Raw genomic sequence first — 25621 nt, 5'->3', positions numbered from 1 at the left:
CATAAAGCTTTCAAATGTCAACCAAATGTAAAGGGATGCAGTGTTTGAAACAGTTTGCAAATTCAAGAGAAATAGTTGTTGGATTTGTGTTCACAGCTCACCACAACAATTTAAGTGTCATTTCAGCTGTCAAAACAGGAGCCTGCTCATGCAGTGGCAGATATTGGGGTTGGGCAGTGAGGTAGCTAGTTGCTGAGAGTAGAATGAGTTCAAGACCCTTCTCCCAAAAGGATTGGAATGGACTCTGCTCCTGCCAGCCAGAAGTGGTAAAGAGATGCAAACCAAGAGTTTTAGCTTTCTCCTGGGTGCCAAAACCAACAGATTCCATGTAACAACTTCAACAGTGCAAGCAGTCACTGCCAAGGCAAAAGCCTGCAGTATATTTAGCTTTTTAATGTGAAGAGAAGCAAACATTTTAACTATTTCTTTGATTTTAGTGTGTACTGATCATATCATTTCCATGTATTCCTCCATTTCTGAACGCTCCTAAATCTGCTACAGAAGGTGCATCTGTTTCAGAAACCAGAGGGCCTTTCCATACAATTTGGGTGTCACTTGCTGTGGAATACAGGGTCTCATTAATTGAGTTTATAGATAAATTACTTTTTAAAGTTCTGTATGTCTGCCAAGTGTATATTAGGGTTGCAACCAAGTCCTAGTTTTGTCACCAGTAATTTAGGCTTGGAAAATCTGTTTGGCCTGAAGAGTGTCAGGTTTATTGTTAAGGCAACACTAGTGACAAGTATTCTGCAAACTACAGGAGTAATTTCAGTTACCACCCATGTCTAAAGTTTCTTTGAGCACATCTAGCCCCAAAAATCAGCTATGCCACCAAAACTTTCCCTCATCTCCTTGAAAAGATGTGCACTGGCTAGAAAGCAAGCTGTGATTAACTTAACAACTGTCTGACTTTTGGCAACTGTCTGAGCAGGATTAGGCACTATATGCAATTGTGTGAACATGCTGCCATCTATTGAGCAATTGTGGCTTAACAAAGAATATATGGTATTTGTACTGCTGACAGCTAACATTTTCAGCTCATGCCTAGGGAGTAGTCTTACCTAGCAGGTGTGTTTTATTATGAAGGGATACGCTCTTGGTATTTAAATGTTGCACGCTCATTTATATCTTAAGACAAATTTGAACCCCACTGTGACTCAAAGGGAAAAAAGGGTATGTTTAGGCTCAGGCTCATTTACAACTTCCCAATGTTTCTGAAGAATGATTACACTGATGCAGTCTGACATTTTTGAAAACCGTGCAGACATAGTACACCACAAAATTTGAACAGTAATAGAAGGGCCTGACGTTTATTTGGTCTTTCTTTCTGGGCCCGAGGTGGGAAGAATATGGCACAGATAGCACAACGTGCCAGGGAATGGTTCTCCCTGAATCATTTTAGGCATTCAATAAGTGCATGAAATGCCAGGAAGAGCACTGTGCAAAATGCGCACCGCTTAAACTAGTGTTTCTTCACACTGGGATCATTTGTATACTGAACAATAAAGCTGCCCTTGAATTTACGATCTAGTCTAAATCTAAACTAAACTTATTCTAAAAACTGACTACTAACTATAAAACTTCAGCTAACATAAGCTAAGGTAAAGGCAGTACATAAGTGAATAAGAGCGGTTCACATCCTTTCACTGATGTGGTTAGCAGGTAGATTTTAAACACGGACTCATTTAAAATGAAGGTTCGTTACTTATAACCAGAGTTCTCTGTGAGCAGAAAACCTAAGGTATTTTAATTTGGACTCCAATGGAACAGGGAAAGGGTGTGGGGATGTGAATATTCAAAATCCATCTCAAAGAACTCCAGTTACAGGTAACCAATCTTCATTTCTCCAAGTGTCCTCTGCATATTCCCACTCTTGGGACAGCTTGGCAACCAACACAGTAAATTGGATGGAGCGATGTTGAGTTCTACTTGCACAGGATTGGAGTACTACTCTACCACACTGGGATTGGAAGCCATATCCAATACATAATGTATTGTGAAAGCGTGAAATGATTTCCACTTAACCAGCTCTGTATCTCTCAAAATAAGGGGAATGTGTTTATTAAAAAAAAAAATGTAGATTTGACTAGAGCCATAACAATGAGCTCTAAATGGACTAGGAGACGCAGTGTCTAACCCCTCAAATCTCATTGTTATATCATTAGAAAATATAGAATGGTTGTCCATGTGAGGATAGAAAGCTGATATTGCCACTAAGTGATAGAACTAACTGCTAAACCCTGTTGTGTTAGGTGCAGTAAGTTATCCAGGAGATAATGAATTGAGGACTGCATTGGCAAAAGACCAGATGGAAAAACACTTCCACTTTGACATGGAGGAGGACTTTCTACTATTCAACTAGTCATTTGCTTGGAGCAAGTTCACAGACTCATCTAGGATTTAGCCACAGAGCCTCCAGGCTGTTAAATTAAGTGCCTGCCCATAGGTTTGGGTGCAATAGCTGACTGTGGTCTTGTGAGATTAAGTCTAGGTCTAATGGAAACAAAATCAGAACCTCCAGTGACAGATCCAGGGGAGTGGGGAACCAGTGCTGCCTGGGCCACTCTGGGGCTATTAACATAGATGGCATGATCCCATTTGATCTTTAGCAACACTGTGTAAGAGTGGAATTGGGAGAACAACATAGAAGGGCTTTTCCAGGGTATCAGGAAAGCGTCTGATGGAAATGGGACTGCCACCTGGTAGATAGCAAGTTGATGGCATCTCCTGTTGGGCTTTGGTTGCAAACAGACCTATGTGGGAATTCCTCCACTCTGGAAAGAATACATCTGGTCAGAGAGACCCCATATGGGGACTCGTAAACGATCCACTTCAGCATTCTGCCCACTCATTCTGTGCTCTAGAAGGTAAGAGGCTTCAAGAAAGATTGAACTGGCACTCCAATATTCCATTTCTGAACTGCTCAAGACAGTGCTGCCTGAGGTAAAACATTGCCACTGTGTTATCAGAGAACAGACCTTTCCCTTGTCTGGACACAGGAAAGCCTGACAGGAAAGGCACACAGTTAATAGGTCCCTGATGCAGATATGTAGGGCGAGGTCCCCTCGGGGGGGCCATAAACCCCGAGTATGGTGGGGAACAGATGGACGTGTCTGCCCTGGGATGAGGAGCTCATCAACAAAGATTGAGGGCAGACAAAGGCAATGCCTGCACAAACACTGACTGGGTCTCTTCACCAGTCTAGAGAAGTCAATGCTCAAGAGGGCACATTTAGCAGAGTTGCGATGCTGAAGATTTGATGAATAAACAGAGGTCAGCCAACTCTGAAGAATCCCGAGATATAGGCTGGCATGCTGGACTACGTATGTGCACAAGGCCATATGCCCCAGCGCCTCATACAGTTCTGAGCTGTTGTGGGTAAGCACTGAGATCTACAACAAGAGACTGAACTGTTTGGAACCTTGTATCGGGAAGGAAAGCTCTGGCCTCAGTAGAGTCCAGCACTGCTCCTATGAACTCTATCCTCTGATCTGGGCAAAGAAGCTTTTTCTAAGTTGATCAGTAAACCCAGTGTTTTACAAGTTGACTGAATGAAAGAGACTGGACAGTACCTGAGCCTCGGACCAGCCTCTGACTAGCCAGTCATCCAGGTAAGGGTAGACTTGTACTTGGAGCCTCCTCAGGAAAGCAGCTACCACTGTTGTATCTTTTCTGAAAGCCCAACAAGCTGCTGACAGGCCAAAAGTAGTACGGTGAAGAGGTAATGAGAGCTGTCTTAGGCGGTAAGGAGGAACTAGAGCGGCTCTTTACACCAGCACACAATGGTGTGCAGCAGCAGAGAACACTTGAGTCAGGCCAACAGGTACCACTGAGGGAAAAATTCCCCAATGACTATGTGCAGAATGAACACATGTAATCACTTGAAGAACCACTCAGTCTGGGATACCTCCCATACAGCTCATGAGAATACTTAGTTTCTCAAAAGGCATGATTTCAAATACATTTTAGGGAGTACACTAAATTTTAGTCAAAGTTGTAACTAGATTCTCATACCACAGCAGAAGAGATTATTCCAAACGTTACTTGTAACTATTGTATGCACAGTTCAGATGAATAGCGCATAGCACAAATACAGCCTTTGTTTGCTTACCTATTCCCCTGTCCAGGGTGTCTCCAAAACTACGAGACATTCCCATCTCATTTCTTCCAAAGTCTCTGTCAAATCCTCCACCCATTGCACGATCCATCTCTGCACAAAGTATTAATTTAGTATATTTCCACAACAACTTAAGACATCCTGAAGAGAACAGGAGTACTTGTGGCACCTTAGAGACTAACCAATTTATTTGAGCATGAGCTTTCGTGAGCTACAGCTCACTTCACGAAAGCTCATGCTCAAATAAATTGGTTAGTCTCTAAGGTGCCACAAGTACTCCTTTTCTTTTTGCGAATACAGACTAACACGGCTGTTACTCTGAAACCTGAAGAGAACATGTCTCTTGTAATATTTTAGCAGGTGAACTGTGAAACAAGTGTTTTTGCCATGTACTGCTTCTTAGAGATACAGACCTACCCACACACGTGGAGTATTTTTTTTGTTTTTACACACACACACTTTGAAATTTCAGATCCTCGCACTTCCTTTTCCTAGTGGGTCTTGGCAAGGTGTTTGGAGGACCTGTATCTATGGATTACATAGATTACTAACCCACGCTCTGCTCTATCCCTTAACAGAACATCAACACTCCTCTATCAACCTACTTATGATGATGTGGGAGCCAAACCTTGTCAGGTACAACTGTAATTTCATTCTATCCAGGTCCTCCCAAGAGCTAGCCAAGATTTCCTCAAAGTTAGGATTTCAGGAAAAGCTCTTGAAATTTTAGGTTGTTTTATATCCCGTAAGAGCAAACAAGTATTTATTTTTAAATGTGAATCTGCAAGGGAAAGATTGTGATAATTTTTGCTTCTTCATGATGAAGAAAGGCTGAATGAGTTTTCAAAACTCAAGGGTTTTCCTAATTTTATTTACATGTGAAGGTGTAAGGTCTTATCCATCCCCGAAGACTAGGGAACTGAGTAAAAACAGCTTATAAGTGAAACTTGAGCAACTGAGAGGGGAAAGGAATTTTTAGTCAAGCTGCTTGGAACTGTTGGCATCTTTAACTGAAATTTTTAAGAAGTGAAAAATGAGATCTTTGTTGAAGATGCATCACTCCCATTCCTACAAAGAAAAGATTGAGAAAACTCTTGTTTTCCAGGGAGACCTATGGCAAAAGTTAAACTTGACACTGCTGTTACGGCTAGTGGTAAAAACGGCAAAAAAATAAAGCTTTCAGGTTCTCTTTACACAATATAGAGGAAATGTGTTCTTTTCCTTTCTTTTGTAGGTAGCCTTAAAGCATACAATGCTTTAACAGGACTGCCAACCATTACGAATTCAATCAGACCATCCAAATTTGAAAAGAGTTCCATGACAAGACATTTATTGAGGCTGGGGATCTATAATGTAGGAATCAGTGCCTCACCACTCATTCTGCCCATATTCATTCCAGATGGAAAGCGACCCAGGTTGTCCATGCCACCAAAAGGACCTTCCATCCCTGAAACAAAATTATAGTATCTCTTAAGATAAGGTAACGTTAAAAAGTACATTTCAAATAAGTCACCACACTGAATCAGAAGGCATTATTCCACTTATTTACTCTGGTAATATTGCTAGAAATATTCTACGAAAAGCAGCTACATGTAAAATGCCATCTCAAAACGGTACACTTTGGAGGCATAAGGGAATGTTTACAAAATTAAAACTAGCATTAATGAAGAAATTCCTTGTAACTGAACTGTTCAGTTTAGTCTCAGGATGGAATATGGCCACAAGCTCATGCTTTTGTAAATATCCAGTAGCAGTTGTTAAGAGTCACAAGTGGTTAACATCTTGGTTTATATTTCATCTGAAGAGCTCATCCCTCCAGAAGCACAATACCCATTAGCACATCATAACTTACTACTGCTTTAAAAACCAAGAGTCACTACTGACTCAGTGACTGTTTCCAAGTTAACAAATGCTTACCTGGCATTATTCTTTCTAAATTAAGATATTTTCAGGCAGATGTCAGCCTATGTCAATTTTAGCTAATACCAAAGAGACAGACAGAAAAAAGCTATTTGCACTTCAGAACTGCATGTACAGTAGCTTACCTCCCATTTTATTCATTCCAAAGCCAATGCCTTCCATTCCCATTCCTCAAAATAAAAAAGAAAGCTTTATTTACAGATGGAATTATACATGCATACAATCAATCTGATGTTTAAGCTTCTCAAGTTACTTTGCAGGAATGGGGACTTGGATTTTGGTTTAAAAGCTTATACGAGAAAAGTAGCGAACGAGTGGATCTACTAATAAGATCTTTGAGGGAGAAGATGACATGGAATCCTTTCTAAAAGGACAAAACAGCAGAAACATCATGAGCACACACAAACTGGAAGTTATTATTATGCAACTTCTCAACGGATTCCTTCACAGCAGCATGTAATGAATCCAGTATTCATTTTCCAAGCAACTTAGAATTATGGATTCTAAATGGAGGTCAAATTATCAGTTACTGATGTTTGGTATCTAGAGGAAGCCACAAATCACTTATGAATTATGACAATACTTTGAAATACACCACCTTCAGGTATCTGACTTGGAACTTCAGTGTTCTATTTTGACAAGAAGCAAACTATAGTTCAGCGGTTCTCAAAAAGAGGGTTGCAAACCCATTTTAATGGGGTCACCAGGGCTGGCTTAGATTTGCTAGGGCCTGGGGCTGAAGCCAAAGCTGGACCCCCACTGCTTGAGGCCAAAGCCAAAGCCTGAGGGCTTCAGTGCTAGGCAGTGGGGCTCAGGTTATAAGCCCCCCGTCTTGGGCTGAAGCCCTTGGGCTTTGGCCCCCCTGCCCAAGGCGGCAGGGCTCAGACGGGCTCAGACTTTGGTCCCTCTTCCTGGGGTCACGTAGTAATTTTTGTTGTCAGAAAGGGATCATGGTGCAATGAAATTTGAGAACCCCTGCTATAGTTCATTATAGCCCCAGGTGAAGTGCTACTTCCCTGTTGGACACACAAAGAAAGTCTGACCCAAGAATAAGCAATCCCACCTCAGATTACCACCACAGAGGAACACTGATAAGAGGGAACACTGTATCCAGTAGTTAGAGGTCTAAATGTAGATTTTTGAAACCAAAAGGCTTTCCAAACTCATTAATAGGTTTTTCAGTAGAAGACTACTTTGAAAGTAAAAAGAAAAGGAGGACTTGTGCACCTTAGAGGCTAACCAATTTGTTTGAGCATAAGACCTCTCTACCAACACTACAAAAAGAAGGATTCTAGGTGGACTCCTCCTGAAGGTCGAGACAGCACACTGGACTTCTACATAGAGTGCTTCTGCTGATGTTCACGGGCTGAAATTGTGGAAAAGCAGCATCACTTGCCCCACAACCTCCGCCGTGCAGAACGCAATGCCATCCACAGCCTCAGAAACAACTCTGACATCATAATCAAAAAGGCTGACAAAGGAGGTGCTGTTGTCATCATGAATAGGTCGGAATATGAACAAGAGGCTGCTCAGCAGCTCTCCAACACCACTTTCTACAAGCCATTACCCTCTGATCCCACTGAGAGTTACCAAAAGGAACTACAGCATATGCTCAAGAAACTCCCTGAAAAAGCACAAGATCAAATCCACACTGACACACCCCTGGAACCCTGACCTGGGATATTTTAACACCATCCTGGCCACTATGTATGTAGACGCCCTCTACACCAACATTCCACACAAAGATGGACTACAAGCCATCAAGAACACTATCACCGATAATGTCACGGCTAACCTGATGGCTGAACTTTGTGACTTTGTCCTTACCCATAACTATTTTACATTTGGGGACAATGTATACCTTCAAATCAGCAGCACTGCTATGGGTACCCGCATGGCCCCACAGGATGCCAACATTTTTATGGCTGACTTAGAACAACGCTTCCTCAGCTCTCGTCCCCTAACGCCCCTAACTCTACTTGTGCTATATTGATGACATCATCATCTGGACCCATGGAAAAGAAGCCCTTGAGGAATTCCACCATGATTTCAACAATTTCCATCCCACAATCAACCTCAGCCTGGTCCTGTCCACACAGGAGATCCACTTCCTGGACACTACAGTGCTAATAAACGATGGTCACAAACACCACCCTATACTGGAAACCTACTGACTGCTATTCCTACCTACATGCCTCCAACTTTCACCCTGAACACACCACACGATCCATTGTCTACAGCCAAGCTCTGCGATACAACCGCATTTGTTCCAACCCCTCAGACAGAGACAAACACCTACAAGATCTTTGTCAAGCATTCTTACAACTACAATACCCACCTGCGGAAGTGAAGAAACAGATTGACAGAGCTAGAAGAGTTCCCAGAAGTCACCTACTACAGGACAGGCCTAACAAAGAAAACAACAGAACGCCACTAGCAGTCACCTTCAGCCCCCAACTAAAACCCCTCCAGCGCATTATTAGGGATCTACAACCTATCCTGAAGGATGACCCAACACACTCACAAATCTTGGGAGACAGGCCAGTCCTTGCCTACAGACAGCCCCCCAACCTGAAGCAAATACTCACCAGCAACCACATACCACACAACAGAACCTCTAACCCAGGAACCTATCCTTGCAACAAAGCCCGTTGCCAACTGTGCCCACATATCTATTCAGGGGACATCAGCACAGGGCCTAATAACATCAGCCACACTATCAGAGACCCATTCACCTGCACATGCACCAATGTGATATATGCCATCATGTGCCAGCAATGCCCCTCTGCCATGTACATTGGTCAAACTGGACAGTCTCTACGTAAAAGAATAAGTGGATACAAATCAGATGTCAAGAATTATAACATTCATAAACCAGTCGGAGAACACTTCAATCTCTCTGGTCACGCAATTACAGACCTGAAAGTTGCGATTTTACAACAGAAAAACTTCAAAACCAGACTCCAGCGGGAGACTGCTGAATTGGAATTCATTTGCAAATTGGATACAATTAACTTAGGCTTGAATAGAGACTGGGAGTGGCTAAGTCATTATGCAAAGTAACTTATTTCCCCTTGTTTTTTCCTCCCCCGCCTCCCCATTCCTCAGACGTTCTTGTTAAACCCTGGATTTGTGCTGGAAATGGCCCACCTTGATCATCATATACATTGTAAGGAGAGTGATCACTTTACATAAGCTATTACCAGCAGGAGAGTGGGGTGGGGGGAGAGAAAACCTTTTGTAGTGATAAACACATTTTTTCATGGTTCGTGTGTATAAAAACTTCTGCAGTTTCCACAGTACGCATCTGATGAAGTGAGCTGTAGCTCACAAAAGCTTATGCTCAAATAAATTGGTAGTCTAAGGTGCCACAAGTACTCCTTTTCTTTTTACAAATACAGACTAACACGGCTGTTACTCTGAAACCTCTCATACTTTGAAGTGTAACATCCCCTTGTAGTGTTTGCTCCTAGTGCACGAGAGCCAGAAAATGAGATGTACTAGACAAGGGGCTCCCAAAGCGTGGTGTATGTACCACTGGTGATATGTGAGCTTGATGTTCCATCTATTCATTTAGAATTTAAGGTGGTACATGAACTAATATAATTTAAGGTGGTACATGAATCCACTCTAGTTTGGGTCATCAAGGAGGAAAAGTATTTACTTTAGCAGTTTGGATTTTTTGAAGCACGTTTTGGGTTCTCTTTACTGAAAAGACAGCAACCCGAGGTCATATGAAAAGCTAGGAAAAAGACTTAATGAAACACACACACAGTAAGAGCTGTGATTTTCTTACCTCCAGGTCCCATGTTGGGCATTCCCATGCCTTTGTTTAAATGATTTGCATCAATAGGCTGACCTCCTGGTCCTAGTCCCATGCCAATACCACCAAGCCCATCTAGAGACAAAAGTAATTTCTTTATTTTTTGGCACAGAAAGCTTTGTTCTTGAAGTCACAAAATTAGTATTTTATTCTGAAGATCAGTGGATTCCCCCTCTTGGGTCTGTATTTCTAGCACTTAAGTGAAAACTCTCAAAGCTCTGCAGTTGATCTGAAAGAGAGATGACAGGTAGTGTGATATCACCTCTCTCTACTTCCTCAAGCATCTCCCTCCCTCCACCCATTTAGGTACTTTCCAAGGTCAGCCCTGATGCAGGAGCTGAAAGTCTTCTAAACAGCAAGATAGAAAAAAGAAATGATTCATTTCTTATCCTCCATTATCCAAAAGTAAATGTTCAATATAAAAAGTTAACACCCCTCAATTTGAGATCAGTGGGAATCCAGTGGAGAACACCTCATCCTTTTTAGAGTATTGTTCTTGATCATGCAATAGCCAAGGAAAGAAAACAGCCAACACCCCCGTGGGCAGGTGGCGTATGTGTGCACTCGGTGCAAGGAGCTCCTGGCCCTCAGAGACCGTGTACAGGCTTGGAGGCCAGGGTGGCGGAACTGGAGGAGCTAAAGGAGGGAGAGAGGTATGTTGAGGCTTTCCAGGACACTGTACATTTGTGCTGGTCATACAGCCCCTGCGTTGTTAAGGAGGATGAAAGGCCCAGAGAAGGAGAACAGTCAATGGGAACAGAGGGAAACCTTCCCATAGTTGGCACCCTCCTTCCAGAAGATGTTGGGGTATCCTCTCGCACTGAGGTTACCTCTCCTGGGGAGGAACTCCAGTCATTAGGAAAAGGCAGGTGTTAGTAATGGGAGATTCGATCATTAAAAACATAGATAGCTGGGTTTTTGATGACCAGGAGAACCGAATGGCGACTTGCCTGCCTGGTGCGAAGGTTGCAGATCTCTCGAGGCATCTAGATAGACTTATGTGGAGTGCTGGGGAGGAGCCGCCAGTGGTCGTGGTACACGTAGGTACCAATGACGTAGGGAAGGGTAAGAGACGTCCTGGAGGCCAAATTTAGGCTGCTACGAAAGAGACTGGAATCCAGGACCTCTATGGTGGCATTCTCAGAAATGCTTCCAGTTCCACGCGCAGGGCCAGGAAGGCAGGTAGAACTTCAGAGTGTCAATGTGTGGATGAGACGATGGTGTCAAGAGGAGGGGTTTAGATTTATTAGGAACTGGGGAAACTTTTGGGATGGGGGAGCCTATACAAGAAGGATTGGCTCCACCTAAACCAAAGTGGATCCAGACTGCTGGCACTTCACATTACAAAGGTTGCAGAGCAGTTTTTAAACTAAGAGATGGGGGAAAGCAGGTTGCTGCAGAGGTGCACGTGGATCGGACAGAGATTTCTCTTAGAGGAGAGAGTCTATTGAGAGAGATTCTCTAGGTTTTAGTCAGGAGGAGAGGATGGAGAAGGATAAAGTATGGGCCAGATCAGATGAGAAATATTCACAAAGAATCTGACACATCAGAAAAGGGCAGACAAATAAACAGTGACAAGTTTTTAAAGTGCTTGTACATAAATGCTAGAAGTCTAAATAATAAGATGGGTGAACTAGAGTGCCTCGTGTTAAAGGAGGATATTGATATAATAGGCATCACAGAAACCTGGTGGAGTGAGGACAATCAATGGGACACAATCATTCCGGGGTACAAAATATATCGGAAGGACAGAACAGGTCATGCGGGGATGGGGGGAGTGGCACTATAAGTGAAAGAAAATGTAGAATCAAATGAAATAAAAATCTGAAATGAATCCACATGTTCCATAGAATCTCTATGGATAGTAATTCCATGCTCTAATAAGAATATAACAGTAGGGATCTATGATCGACCACCTGACCAAGACCATAATAGTGATGATGAAATGCTAAGGCAGATTAGAGAGGCTATCAAAATAAAGAACTCAGTAATAGTGAGGGATTTCAATTATCCCCATATTGACTGGGGATGTCACCTCAGGACGAAATACAGAGACAAAATTTCTCGATACTTTCAATGACTGCTTCTTGGAGCAGCTGGTCCAGGAACCCACCAGGGGAGAGGCAACTCTCGATCTAGTCCTGAGTGGAGCGCAGGATCTGGTCCAAGAGGTAACTATAACAGGACCGCTTGGAAATAGTGACCAAAATGTAACAACATTTAACATTCCTGTGTGGGAAGAACACCTCAACAGCCCAACCCTGTGGCATTTAATTTCAGAAAGGGGAACTATGCAAAAAGGAGGAGGTTAGTTAAGCAGAAATTAAAAGGTACAGTGACTAGAGTGAAACCCCTGCAAGCTGCATGGACACTTTTCAAAGACACCATAATAGAGGCTCAACTTAAATGTATACCCCAAATTAAAACACACAGTAAAAGAACTAAAAAAAAAAAAAAAAAAAAAAAAACAAGAGCCACCGTGGCTTATCAATCATGTAAAAGAAGCAATGAAAGATAAAAAGGCATCTTTTAAAAAGTGGAAGTCAAATCCTAGTAAGGTAAATAGAAAGGAGCATACACACTGCCAAATTAAATGTAAAAATGTAATAAAAGCCAAAAAAGGAGTTTGAAGAACAGCTAGTCAAAAACTCAAAAGGTAATAATAAAATATTTTTAAAGTACATCAGAAGCAGGAAGCCTGCTAAACAACCAGTGGGGCCCTTGGATGATCGAGATACAAAAGGAGCACTTAAGGATGATAAAGTCATTGCAGAGAAACTAAATGAATTCTTTGCTTCAGTCTTCACAGCTGAGGTTTTTGGGGGTTTTTTTTGGAGGTTGCCACAATGGCCATGGGCCCCACCGCCCTCAGGACTCCACATGGGGCGAGGTGGGCACCAGGAGGCAAAAGATGCTGTACTTCCTGGTCATGGTGGGAAAGGGGCCCCGGCTGCTATAGATGGTAGCGGAGGTGGTGGGCGGGAGAGATGACATAGCGGCAGGTGGAGGGGCTGCCACCACCTGGGCATACGCCCTGGGGGCCGGAGGAGGGTCACCCGCAGAGCTGGTGAAGGGAGCAGCGAGTAGGGACGCTGCGGCCGGTGGCGGGGCCGTGGAAGTGGGGGCAGTCCCTGCCATGGAGGGCCTGGTCTTTTTAGTGGGGACCTTCCCCTTCTTCTTACCCTGGCCCTTCCCGCCAGCTGGGATGTTAGGGAGATTCCCAAACCGGAGACTTCTTTTGTAGGTGACAAATCTGAGGAATTGTCACAGATTGAAGTGTCACTAGAGGTGGTTTTGGAATTAATTGAGAAACTTACGGTTTTGTTCAATATCTTCATAAATGATCTGGAGGATGGTGTGGATTGCACCCTCAGCAAGTTTGCAGATGACACTAAACTGGGAGGAGAGGTAGATACGCTGGAGGGTAGGGATAGGATACAGAGGGACCTAGACAAATTGGAGGATTGGGCCAAAAGAAATCTGATGAAGTTCAACAAGGACAAGTGCAGAGTCCTGCACTTAGGACGGAAGAATCCCATGCACCGCTACAGACTAGGGACCGAATGGCTCGGCAGCAGCTCTGCAGAAAAGGACCTAGGGGTTACAGTGGACGAGAAGTTGAATATGAGTCAACAGTGTGCCCTTGTTGCCAAGAAGGCCAATGGCATTTTGGGATGTATAAGTAGGGGCATTGCCAGCAGATTGAGGGATGTGATCATTCCCCTCTATTCGACATTGGTGAGGCCTCATCTGGACTACTGTGTCCAGTTTTGGGCCCCACACTACAAGAAGGATGTGAAAAAATTGGAAAGAGTCCAGCGGAGGGCAACAAAAATGATTAGGGGACTGGAACACATGACTTATGAGGACAGGCTGAGGGAACTGGGGATGTTTAGTCTTCAGAAGAGAAGAATGAGGGGGGATTTGATAGTTGCTTTCAACTACCTGAAAGGGGGTTCCAAAGAGGATGGATCTAGACTGTTCTCAGTGGTAGCAGATGACAGAACAAATGGTCTCAAGTTGCAGTGGGGGAGGTTTAGGTTGGATATTAGGAAAAACCTTTTCACTAGGAGGGTGAACTGGAATGCATTATCTAGGGAGGTGGTGGAATCTCCTTCCCTAGAAGTTTTTACGGTCAGGCTTGACAAAGCCCTGGCTGGGATAATTTAGTCTGGGATCAGTCCTGCTTTGAGCAGGGGGTGGACTAGATGACCTCCTGAGGTCCCTTCCAACCCTAATATTCTATGATACTTAAATGCTATAGAGTCCAAAGCAGAAAGCCAGCCTCCTTCCTTTAAGGAGCATGATGTTTCCAGACACCATCTTGACTTTCCCTTGACCCAGAACTGATTGAGGGGTCCCCAAACCACAGAGGCTAACGCAGGGGTCTCAAACATGTGGCCTACAGGGTTATTTTCTGCGGCCTGCCAGCTCCCTGCACGCCCCACAAGCGCTTACCTAGAGCGGCTCCCTGCCTGCCCTGCCCCAGTGCCACTCCAGGAAGTGGCCGGAACCTGTGGGGGAGGCCGCTTCCTGGAGCGGCCTGGGGGCAAGGAGCCTGCCCTGACCCCAGTGCACACCGGGACAGAGCCCGCCCCCTGCCACACCCCTCCTGCAGCCCAACCCCCTGCCCTGAGCCCCCTGCCACACCCCAAAGCCCTCCTGCAGCCCAACCCCCGCCACACCCCTCCTGCACCCCAACCTCCTGTCCTGAGCCCCCTGCTGCACCCTGCACACCTCTTGCACCCTCTGGGGTCAGGGAGGGGGCGGAAGAGGTGAGGCAGGGCCTCATGGAATGGGTGGAGTGAGGGCGGGGGCGTCAGTGGTGCGGCCCTCTGGCCAATGTACTAGTCCTCATGTGGTCATTTGAGTTTCAGACCCCTGGGCTAACCCCTCTTGGTGCCTTGAGTATTAGGGAGTATCTGGAATAAAAGCCCCTCCCCACCTCATCTAGCAACATCAGCTTTATAGCACTCTGCCAAGGAGGCTTTCCTGCACCATTCCTGCAGTACAGCAACCGGAACTCCTGAAAGCTAAAAATTCAAGGTGTTAATTTTAAAGAAACTTACGAGGAAGCTGCTGGGGTCGTTCTGGAGGGAAAAAGTCTCCCTTTGGAAAGGCTCGCTCATCCTGGAAACAGTTAAAACAGCGTTAAACTCCACACACATGATTTCTGGCAGCATCTTTTAATGGAACCAGCACTCAAAGCTATGGCAATTCCTGACGAACAATATCCATAACTGTACTATGGACTTACTGCCAAGTAGGTAATTCATAAATACAGCCATTTCCTGAAGTTACGTTTTGGGGGATTACTCCAGAAAAGAATTCTCTATGGGCAAGGCACTGCCACTTCAGCCTCCTCAATGCAGCTTGAGAAATAGTAGTAGGGAAAACTTGGAAATCTGCGTTTAGCTATACTAACAAGATCAAACGTATTTAAAATAGTTTAGGTGCCTGCCGATGGTGTAAATCAAATTATTTTAACCTGCACTGAAGTGTTCTGTTAAAGCAATTGTAGCTGTCCTCAAGAGTGCTCTACAAACAGAGCCTACCCATAGGACACACATGTATCAGTAAACAAAATGTTATTCCAGCTTTGAGTGATGAAACCAGTTCACAATCCAGATTCATTTGATCCTTTGCCTGTTACGCTGCCACACCACCATTCCAATGGTAGCTGCTTGTGTCTCCTATATGCTTGAGCTGGGTTTGAAGCAGCAGCAGCATGGTGAAGAGTTCTGAGTGCTTAACCAGTCTGATGACCTCTCATGTTTCATCCTACAAACTAAATCTGACGAAACAATCCTCACAATTGCATCTCCATTTCTCTCCTTGCTTTCTTCTACCACACCAGATTAATATGTTGCTTGGTTCTCAACTCTGAGTGTTCCATGGACCACAGTTTGAATGCTAGTCATGAGATAGATATCCAACACAAGTACTGATATCACATTACACAGTAAGAGGACTGTGAATATACTTACCATTTTTACATGCATTGGTCTGTCAAAAAGCAGCTGCCCATTGAACATTGCTAACACTTAAGTTAAGGATGGTTTTTCAAAATGTTAGTCCAAAAATCTTCCTGCTAAAAAGGACAACTTAAAGTTAACAGCAGTACAGCTTCAAATGTACGGCAGTGTATCAGCCCCACCGCACTGCAGGGAGGCTCTTAAGCAAAATAGGCAGTTATGGAATAAGTAACTGGTAACTCATGTATCAGTAACTGGTTAAGAGATAGGACACAAAGGGTAGGAATAAACACTCAGTTTTCACAGAGGAGAGAGATAAATACCAGAGTCCCCCCACGGATCTGTACTGGGACAAGTGCTGTTGAACATATTCATAAGTGACCTGGAAAAAGGGGTAAACAGTGAGGTGGCGAAGTTTGCAGACAATACAAAATTACTCAAGTCCAATGCTGACTGTGGAGAGTTATGAAGTGATCTCACTAGACTGGGTGACTGACAATAAATGGCAGATTAATTCAATGTTGATAAGTACAAAGTAATGCACACTGGAAAACATACAAAATGATGGGGTCTACATTAGCTTTTATGACTCAAGAAAGATCTTGGAGTTTTTGTGGATAGTTCTCTGAAAATACCTGCTTAATGTGCAGCAGTCGTCAAAATGGTTAATGTTAGGAACCATTAGGAAATGGATAAATAAAACAGAAAATACCCTAATGCCACTATCTATCCATCCCCATAATATGCCCACACCTTGAATACTGCATGCAGCTCTGACCATCCCATCTCAAAAAAGATATTAGAACTGGAAGAGTACAGAGAAGGGCAAAAGTGATTAGAGGTATAGAACAGTTACCATATGAGGACAGATTAAAGAGACTGACTGTTCAGTTTAGAAAAGAGTCAAACTAATGGGAGAAACAATAGAGGTCTATAAAATCATGAATGTTGTGGAGAAAGTCAATAAGGAAGTGTTATGTGAAAGGGTAAACACCACAAGAACCCAGGAGCCACCCAGTGAAATTAATAGGCAGCAGGTTTAACACATAAGGAAATACTTCTTCACACAACACACTATATGTGGAACTCCTTGCCAGGGGAGGTTGTGAAGGCCAAAAGTTAAGGGGTTCATGGAGGATAGGTCCATCAATGGGTATAAGCCAAGATGTTAAGGAGCACACCACTGCTCTCTGGGTGTCTCTAAACTTCTGTCAGAAGCTGGGACTGGATGACAGGAGATGGATCATTCAATAACTGCCCTGTTCCCATCCATTCCCTCTGAAGCATTGGTTTGACCCAGGTTGGTCTCCCTCCCTGGAACTTAAAATCCACCAATTGAAGCTTCAAAGGTATCTTAATCAGTGTTTTTTGGTTGGGAAATATTAAGATTACAAACATATTTAATCCTAACCAAAAATTCATTAAGACATTATATATCATTAAAAACTATGCATTTGAAAGTCAGAAGACAGTTTAAATTCTCCAAACAACTCTGTACTCCAGAAACTTTACCAACTTTGCCCTTAGTCCTGAAACTCAACCCCAGACATGTCCAGTTTGACAAATGTACCTCTACTATAAGATGGTATAGCACTTAGTCTTATATGAGCCTCATTCCCGACATACACCCCATTCTCTAATCCACCCTCTCATTGTGAGCCATCTTAAAAACATCATAGCTATCAAATCTTGTCTCCCCGCTTTTATCTGGATGCCTGATTTGGAAGACAGTAATCGGAATGCTCAGCCTTTAACTGAAAAGTTGAATTGTAAAATTCTTCTTCCTTCATTTGTTACAAGTGCTCACAAAGAAAAATATGAATAAAAATTTGTTTCCCCTCTGTATCAGGATCACTTGCTTGGCATCTGTGATTATCACATTTATTCGCTGTCTTCAAAGAAAGCAAGAGTAGACAGGGCCAGAGTTTACCGCGTAAAAAGCAGATATGTTTAAAAAGCTCCAGACCTTCATATATCATAAAACAGGGAATGTCACAAACCTTTCTCCCCCAATAGCCCTCATTGATCATCCGTAAAGGGATTTAAAATAAACCCCTCTAGCAAATCTATATTGTGTTTAATTATTAGGTACACCTAAGAGGCAGCTGTGTATATTTCCAGCCAAAGACATACAGTATGTTGTTCCAGAAGGGAGCCCCTTTCCAATACATTCTTGTTTCCCTCAAGTCAACAGTTTACTTAAGCTAGGAAACGTAAGGTTTCCTTTACACCCAGGTTTCTTCACCGATTTCCTCAGTGTATGACAGGGTACCAATGTATTACCATGAGGCAAGATGGTGTTTAATTTCAATATGAGAGACAGAAGCACTATATTTTCAGAGTTTAACTAATGCCAATTCTACTAGTCTGCCATTTGCTTTCACATGAGAAATCAGATGGGACATGGACTGGAAGTCTTGTCTGGTACCTAGGAAAGCCTCATTTTAAGTGTTTGCTTCACTGTTGAAAAATTTCTTCAGAAAGGATACATATAGCCTGAACAGCTTCAATAGATTGTTCAAAAGTAACAGTGCCAATCCCACGACTTTTGCCATCTTTGTCTTCTAGTATGTCAGCTCGAACAACCACGCCAGCCATGCTGAACACTTCCTTCAGTTTCTTCCAGCCAACCTTGTAATCCAACTGAAAGAAAAACATACTGCTTAAAAACATTACAGAAATTTTTACCCAACAAATAGCCCCAAATATTGTTTACTGAAAGGTTCCTGAACTAGGATACTATAGATTTGAGCATAAAGGCAATAATCTTTCCAAAAATGGCAGAAAGTGTTAACTCAAAGATAGTCAGCTACGAAAGTTTCAAACCAGAGCAAAGTGAATACAAGACGTTCACGCATAGCGAGTACCTTAACTCTAGAAGAATCCCACTGATCAGCATTAGTGACAGAATACCCTTTAACTGAGTTATGCTACAGTGTAAGTGCACAGCAAGAAGTAATCCATAATAAAGCAATATTTTTTTAATACAGCTAAATGTCATTTTTTAATTTATACTTTGTAATGTAGTAGTCTGGAAATTCAGTGCAGGTGCAGTACTGAGGTGTCATGTGGAATGTGCACTTTTTTGGCTGTACATCACGTGAATACTGTGTTTCATCTGAGGCATGATACGGTCACCCCATCTCATGTCAAGTATGTAGGCAGCGTTGTTGTAGCCGTGTTGGTTCCAGGATATAAGAGAGACATGGTGAGTGAGGTGAGATCTTTTATTGGACCAACTTTTGTTGGTGACTGAGACAAGCTTTCCAGCATAGACAGAGCTCTTCTTCAGGTGTGGGAAATGTACTCAATGTCACAGCTAAATACAAGAAGGAACAGATTTAGAATAAGTAGCTAACACATTTCAAGGGATCATTCAAGGTGAAATGGCCCCAATAAATGCACTAAATGCCTGAACATCTATGTGGGTGAAACCAAACCAATCATCATGTTCTCGAATGAACTCGCACAGGAAAATAAGACAAGACAAAAACACCATGTTACCTGTAGGCAAACTCTTTTCACAAAGCGATCACTCTATATCTGACCTATTAGGCCACATCCTCAAAGGAAGCCAGCACAACAACACTTTCAAAAGCTTAAATTCATAACGAGCCTAGGAGCTTAAATTAATAAATTTGCTAGACAATAAAAATCAGGGACTGAATAGACTCACTGGTTTTATGGCTTATTACAACAATCTATATTCCACTAACGGACACTGTGCGCCCTCCCCCCTCCATTATGACTAGAAGGGTGTTAACGGACAACTTCACCTTGAAATGTGTTAATTATTCTAAATAAACTGTTCCTCCTTGTATTTAGCTGTGACACAGTTTCCCAGACCTCAAGCACTCTGTGTAAGCTCAAAAATTTCAAAAAGGTGCTTCTCTCACCAACAGAAGTTGGTCCAATAAAATAAAAGATAATGCCCTCACCCATCATGTCAAGTAGTACTTTCCTCAGCAGGTAGTCCAACTGAAGATGACAGGACTAGTTACAGAGTAGGACACTATTAATAGACTACGGTCAGAAGGGACCATCATGATCTAGTCTGATTACGAAACGTAAGTAAATTTCCCAGAATAGAGGCTGATCCCTGGAAGATCTCTCCTCATTTGGAGAGCAGTACCTAATCCAGTTAAATCCCAAATTTTCTGCCCAGACACCACACTGTACTTACATTTGCAACAAATACTGTACTTCCAAGTCTCCCAGCCTGTAAAGCATGGATAATCTCATTGGGTATGTTGGGATTATTGAGGATGCTGGGTGGTATATTGATCATTCCAGGGCCACCTGGTCCTGGGCCAATACCCATGCCACCAGCTGCTGCCATGGCCTTCTGCATTGCTCTTCTGGCATGCTCGCCATCTGGATCCTGCAAAAAAGTAAGTAACATGTACAACAAGATGGCAAAACTCACTAAACTCAGTATGGACACTACAGAGCCAACACTTTACTCCCAGTAACACTGGGGGATTTAATGGCAAGACTCCCATGATTCAATAATAAAGTTATCAGTAAAAAAATAGTTCATAAGCCTGTATCAGGCACCATTTCACTGCTTGTTTTTGAAAAAAGTTAATAGGTAAGAGGAACAATCTGATAGTGACTCAAGAATCATACTTGAAAAGCTCAAACTGAATTGAATATGGATTTCACTGAAAGTTGTCTGAAGGAGCATGAAGGGCAATAAATGACAGCACATTCCAGATAGCAAGGAGGGAAAACTTACCTACTCAGGTACTTGGGATACAAATTATAAATGCTTAAAGAACCTAGAACATGTGTTAACCTCAAGCTACATGTGCAAAGGATACTAAATTGAGAGAGTGAACACTAGAGTAGATGGATAACAGGGACCAAGAGAGGCAGGAAATTAAGATTCAGTATAGAATAGAGGCCCTTTTCTACATTAGTTTTAGCCACTGGAGCAGCTACTCCAATATTGTTGTACAGCTGACTGAGCACCTTATGTAGACAAGCCAAAGAAAGCTTCTTGATTTTCTTCAGGTAGAAGAGAATTAACATGAGGAAAGCCAAGATGAAGAAGCTCTATACAGGAGACTGTGGACAGCAAGTTATAGATCCAAGCTTGTGATGCAATATGGAACAAGAGAACTACAACCCTGAGATTCTATGAATTAAACTAGTGCACGTAACCCAAAATTACAGAGGCATCAAGTTTGAAGTAGGGAGCTGGTGATCCTTTATGATCCAATAAATAGGAAACAAACAGGATTCTTTGGATAACTTTAGAAGTTTGTTTCCATACTTTTCAATAATACAGGGTATTTCTGTAAACTGGTTCCTTAGCCTGGAATTTCCAGACAAGCATTAGTTTGACAAATCACAACCATCTAGGGTTTCTGGCAGAGTGGATAAATTCTTGCAACTTTAACTCTGAGTTAAGATTTAGTTTTTAAAACAAGTCTTCAAGAGATTCCTCAATACCAGCTCTCTCGACAAACCTTACGAGCCATGCAGGGACCAATCCCAGGGTCTCCTAGACAACCTTCTAGCTCCACATACGGCTTTCTCCATTCAGGTGTTCCTCAGATGGCCTTCCCTTCTCAGTCTTGTTCAAGACTAGCCACACCTACTTTCATTTAGATTCACTGCCAGTCACTCCAACCATCCACACTCTGAAAAGCATGCAAACTGGGGTGACTAAGTCAACTGTGCTTTAGTATTCATGGTATTATCTGTCTTTCATTGGTTTTGAAAGGGCTCTTCAGCTTGTAAAATATTAGAGATGTAGATAAATCTGTTCCTGAGATATGAAGAGCCAGAAGCACATTGGGAAATTTAATAAAATGACTCTTTGCTGAGATTTGGAACCCGCAGAGCTATAAGATACCTTGCCTGTTCAGCATAAAAATCTGACTCAGACAAATATGGTGTGTATAGTTTCAGGTGGACTACTCTGGTTTTAGAGTAGCAGCCGTGTTAGTCTGTATTCTCAAAAAGAAAAGGGGTACTTGTGGCACCTTAGAGACTAACCAATTTATCTGAGCATAAGCTTTTGTGAGCTACAGCTCACTTCATCGGATGCATTCAGTGGAAAATACAGTGGGGAGATTTATATACATAGAGAACATGAAACAGTGGGTGTTACCATACACATTGTAAGGAGAGTGATCACTTAAGGTGAGCTATTACCAGCAGGAGAGCGGGGGGAAAAAAACCTTTTGTAGTGATAACCAAGGTGGGCCATTTCCAGCAGTTGACAAGAACGTCTGAGGAACAGTGGGGGGTGGGGAATAAATATGAGGAAATAGTTTTACTTTGTGTAATGACCCATCCACTCCCAGTCTTTATTCAAGTTAATTGTATCCAGTTTGCAAATTAATTCCAATTCAGCAGTCTCTCCTTGGAGTCTGTTTTTGAAGTATTTTTGTTGAAGAATTGCAACTTCTAGGTCTGTAACTGAGTGACCGAAGAGATTGAAGTGTTCTCCAACTGGTTTATGTTATAATTCTTGACGTCTGATTTGTGTCCATTTATTTTTACGTAGAGACTGTCCAGTTTGACCAATGTACATGACAGAGGGGCACTGCTGGCACATGATGGTATATATCACTTTGGTGGATGTGCAGGTGAACGAGCCTCTGACAGTGTGGCTGATGTGATTAGGCCCTATGATGGTGTCCCCTGAATAGATGTGGGCACAGTTGGCAATGGACTTTGTTGCAAGGATAGGTTCCTGGGTTAGTGGTTCTGGTGCGTGGTTGCTGGTGAGTATTTGCTTCAGGGTGGGGGGCTGTCCGTAAGCAAGGACTGGCCTGTCTCCCAAGATCTGTGAGAGTGATGGGTCGTCCTTCAGGATAGGTTGTAGATCCTTGATGCATTGGAGAGGTTTTAGTTGGGGGCTGAGGGCGACTGCTAGTGACGTTCTGTTATTTTCTTTGTTGGGCCTGTCCCGTAGTAGGTGACATCTGGGTACTCTTCTGGCTCTGTCAATCTGTTTCTTCACTTCAGTAGGGGGGTATTGTAGTTGTAAGAATGCTTGATAGAGATCTTCTAGGTGTTTGTCTCTGTCTGAGGGGATGGAGCAAATGCGGTTGTACCGTAGAGCTTGGCTGTAGACAATGGATCACATGGTGTGGTCTGGATGAAAGCTGGAGGCATGTAGGTAGGAATAGTGGTCAGTAGGTTTCTGGTATAGGGTGATGTTTATGTGACCATTGCTTATTAGCACCATAATGTGTCCAGGAAGTGGATCTCTTGTGTGGACTGGTCCAGGCTGAGGTTGATGGTGGATGGAAATTGTTGAAATCATGGTGGAATTCCTCAAGGGCCTCCTTCCCATGGGTCCAGATGATGATGTCATCAATGTAGTGCAAGCAGAGTAGGGGCATTAGGGGACAAGAGCTGAGGAAACGTTGTTCTAAGTCAGCCACAAAAATGTTGACATACTGTGGGGCCATTCGGGTACCCATAGCAGTGCTGCTGATTTGAAGGTATACATTGTCCCCAAATGTGAAATAGTTATGGGTGAGGAGAAAGTCATAAAGTTCAGCCACCACGTTTGCCGTGACATTATCGGGGATACTGTTCCTGACGGCTTGAAGTCTATCTTTGTGTGGAATGTTGGTGTAGAGGGCTTCTACATCCATAGTGGCCAGGATGGTGTTTTCAGGAAGATCACTGATGGATTGTAGTTTCCTCAGGAGGTCAGTGGTGTCTCGAAGAGAGCTGGGAGTGCTGGTAGCGTAGGGCCTGAGGAGGGAGTCTACATAGCCAGACAATCCTGCTGTCAGGGTGCCAATGCCTGAGATGATGGGGCATCCAGGATTTCCAGGTTTATGGATCTTGGGTAGCAGATAGAGTACCCCAGGTCGGGGTTCCAGGGGTGTGTCTGTGTGGATTTGTTCTTGTGCTTTTTCAGGGAGTTTCTTGAGCAAATGGGGTAGTTTCTTTTGGTAACCCTCAGTGGGATCAGAGGGTAATGGCTTGTAGAAAGTGGTGTTGGAGAGCTGCCTAGCAGCCTCTTGTTCATATTCCGATCTATTCATGATGATGACAGCACCTCCTTTGTCAGCCTTTTTGATTATGATGTCAGAGTTGTTTCTGAGGCTGTGGATGGTGTTGTGTTCTGCACGCCTGAGGTTATGGGGCATTACAATCTACATACCACACAGGCTATGCTGACAGCTTGTGCCACATGCTCTCAAAGAAACGGCGGAACCACCTGATCAACATCCACCGTTTCTCAGACATTCTTGTCAACTGCTGGAAATGACCCACCTTGATTATCACTACAAAAGGTCCCGCCCCCCCTTCGCTCTCCTGCTGGTAATAACTTACCTTAAGTGATCACTCTCCTTACAATGTGTATGGTAACACCCATTGTTTCATGTTCTCTATGTATATAAATCTCCCCACTGTATTTGCCACTGAATGCATCCGATGAAGTGAGCTATAGCTCACGAAAGCTTATGTTCAAATAAATTTGTTAGTCTCTAAGGTGCCACAATTCCTCCTTTTCTTTTTACTTTGGTTTTAGCATTATTGGAGAAAGGTGGTTGAAGACTTACCACAAAGAGCTTCAATTTTAACTACAGAAAAGCTTGTTTGTCTCCTTAATGACTTGACACTAAACTGGGAGGAGAGGTAGATACGCTGGAGGGTAGAGATAGGATACAGAGGGCACTAGACAAATTGGAGGATTGGGCCAAAAGAAATCTGATGAGGTTCAACAAAGACAAGTGCAGAGTCCTGCACTTAGGACAGAAGAATCCCATGCACCACTACAGAGTATGGACCGAATGGCTAGGTATCAGTTCTGCAGAAAATGACCTAGGGGTTACACTGGACAAGAAGCTGGATATGAGTCAACAGTGTGCCATTGTTGCCAAAAAGGCTAACAGCATTTTGGGCTGTATAAGTAGGGGTATTTCCAGAAGATTGAGGGATGTGATTGTTCCCCTCTATTAGACATTGGTGAGGCCTCATCTGGAGTACTGTGTCCAGTTTTGGGCCCCACACTACAAGGATGTGGAACAATTGGAAAGCGTCCAGTGGAGGGCAACAAAAATGATTAGGGGTCTGGAACACATGACTTATGAGGAGAGCCTGAGGGAACTGGGGTTGTTTAGTCTGCAGAAGAGAAGAATGAGGGGGGGATTTGATAGCTGCTTTCAACTACCTGAAAGGGGGTTTCAAAGAGGATGGATCTAGACTGTTCTCAGTGGTAGCAGATGACAGAACGAGGAGTAATGGTCTCAGGTTGCAGTGGGGGAGGTTTAGGTTGGATATTAGGAAAAATGTTTTCACTAGGAGGGTGGTGAAGCACTGGAATGGGTTACCTAGGGAGGTGGTGGAATCTCCTTCCTTTTGAGGTTTTTAAGGTAAGGCTTGACAAAGCCCTGGCTGGGATGATTTAGTTGGGGATTGGTCCTGCTTTGAGCAGGTGGTTTGGACTAGATGACCTCTTGAGGTCCCTTCCAACCCTGATATTCTATGACTTGGCTACCTATTAGAGAATACTTGCACAGTCAGACTTCAAGGAGGGCAAGAACACTTTTCATCTGAGGATCTCAAAATGTTTCAAAGGAGGAGTATCATTAGCACCATTTTACAGATTTGAAATTAAGGCAGAAACGATTAAGTGATTTGTCCAAGTTCACATGTCAATAGTAGTTTGGACTCCAAACTGCCTAGATAACTAAACGTAACGAGATGACAGAAAAAAGGTGGGTGAGGTAATATCTTTTATTGGACCATTAGTGATTTCTGGACCACATTTTAGGTTGCACAGAATGTAGGTTTTAAAAAGCT

The 25621-nt window shown here is 43.2% G+C and overlaps 1 protein-coding gene across 1 annotated transcript in view; it reads right to left on the bottom strand.

The window, feature by feature from the left end:
• The window catches only part of HNRNPM (heterogeneous nuclear ribonucleoprotein M), a 31937-nt gene that overhangs the window by 3432 nt on the left and 2884 nt on the right, over positions 1-25621 (bottom strand). The window contains exons 3-10 of the mRNA XM_084614830.1: positions 20019-20216; positions 18325-18478; positions 15848-15897; positions 14930-14990; positions 9834-9935; positions 6163-6207; positions 5490-5564; positions 4112-4210 (exon numbers count right to left, since the gene is read on the bottom strand). Of these exons, the coding sequence (XP_084470956.1) occupies positions 4112-4210; positions 5490-5564; positions 6163-6207; positions 9834-9935; positions 14930-14990; positions 15848-15897; positions 18325-18478; positions 20019-20216 (784 nt within the window). The remainder of the gene's footprint in view (positions 1-4111; positions 4211-5489; positions 5565-6162; positions 6208-9833; positions 9936-14929; positions 14991-15847; positions 15898-18324; positions 18479-20018; positions 20217-25621) is intronic.

Source organism: Lepidochelys olivacea, assembly GCF_965140295.1.
Source record: "Lepidochelys olivacea isolate rLepOli2 genome assembly, chromosome: 25".
Lineage (NCBI taxonomy): Eukaryota > Metazoa > Chordata > Testudines > Cheloniidae > Lepidochelys > Lepidochelys olivacea.
This window is presented reverse-complemented; position numbering and strand designations above follow the sequence as displayed.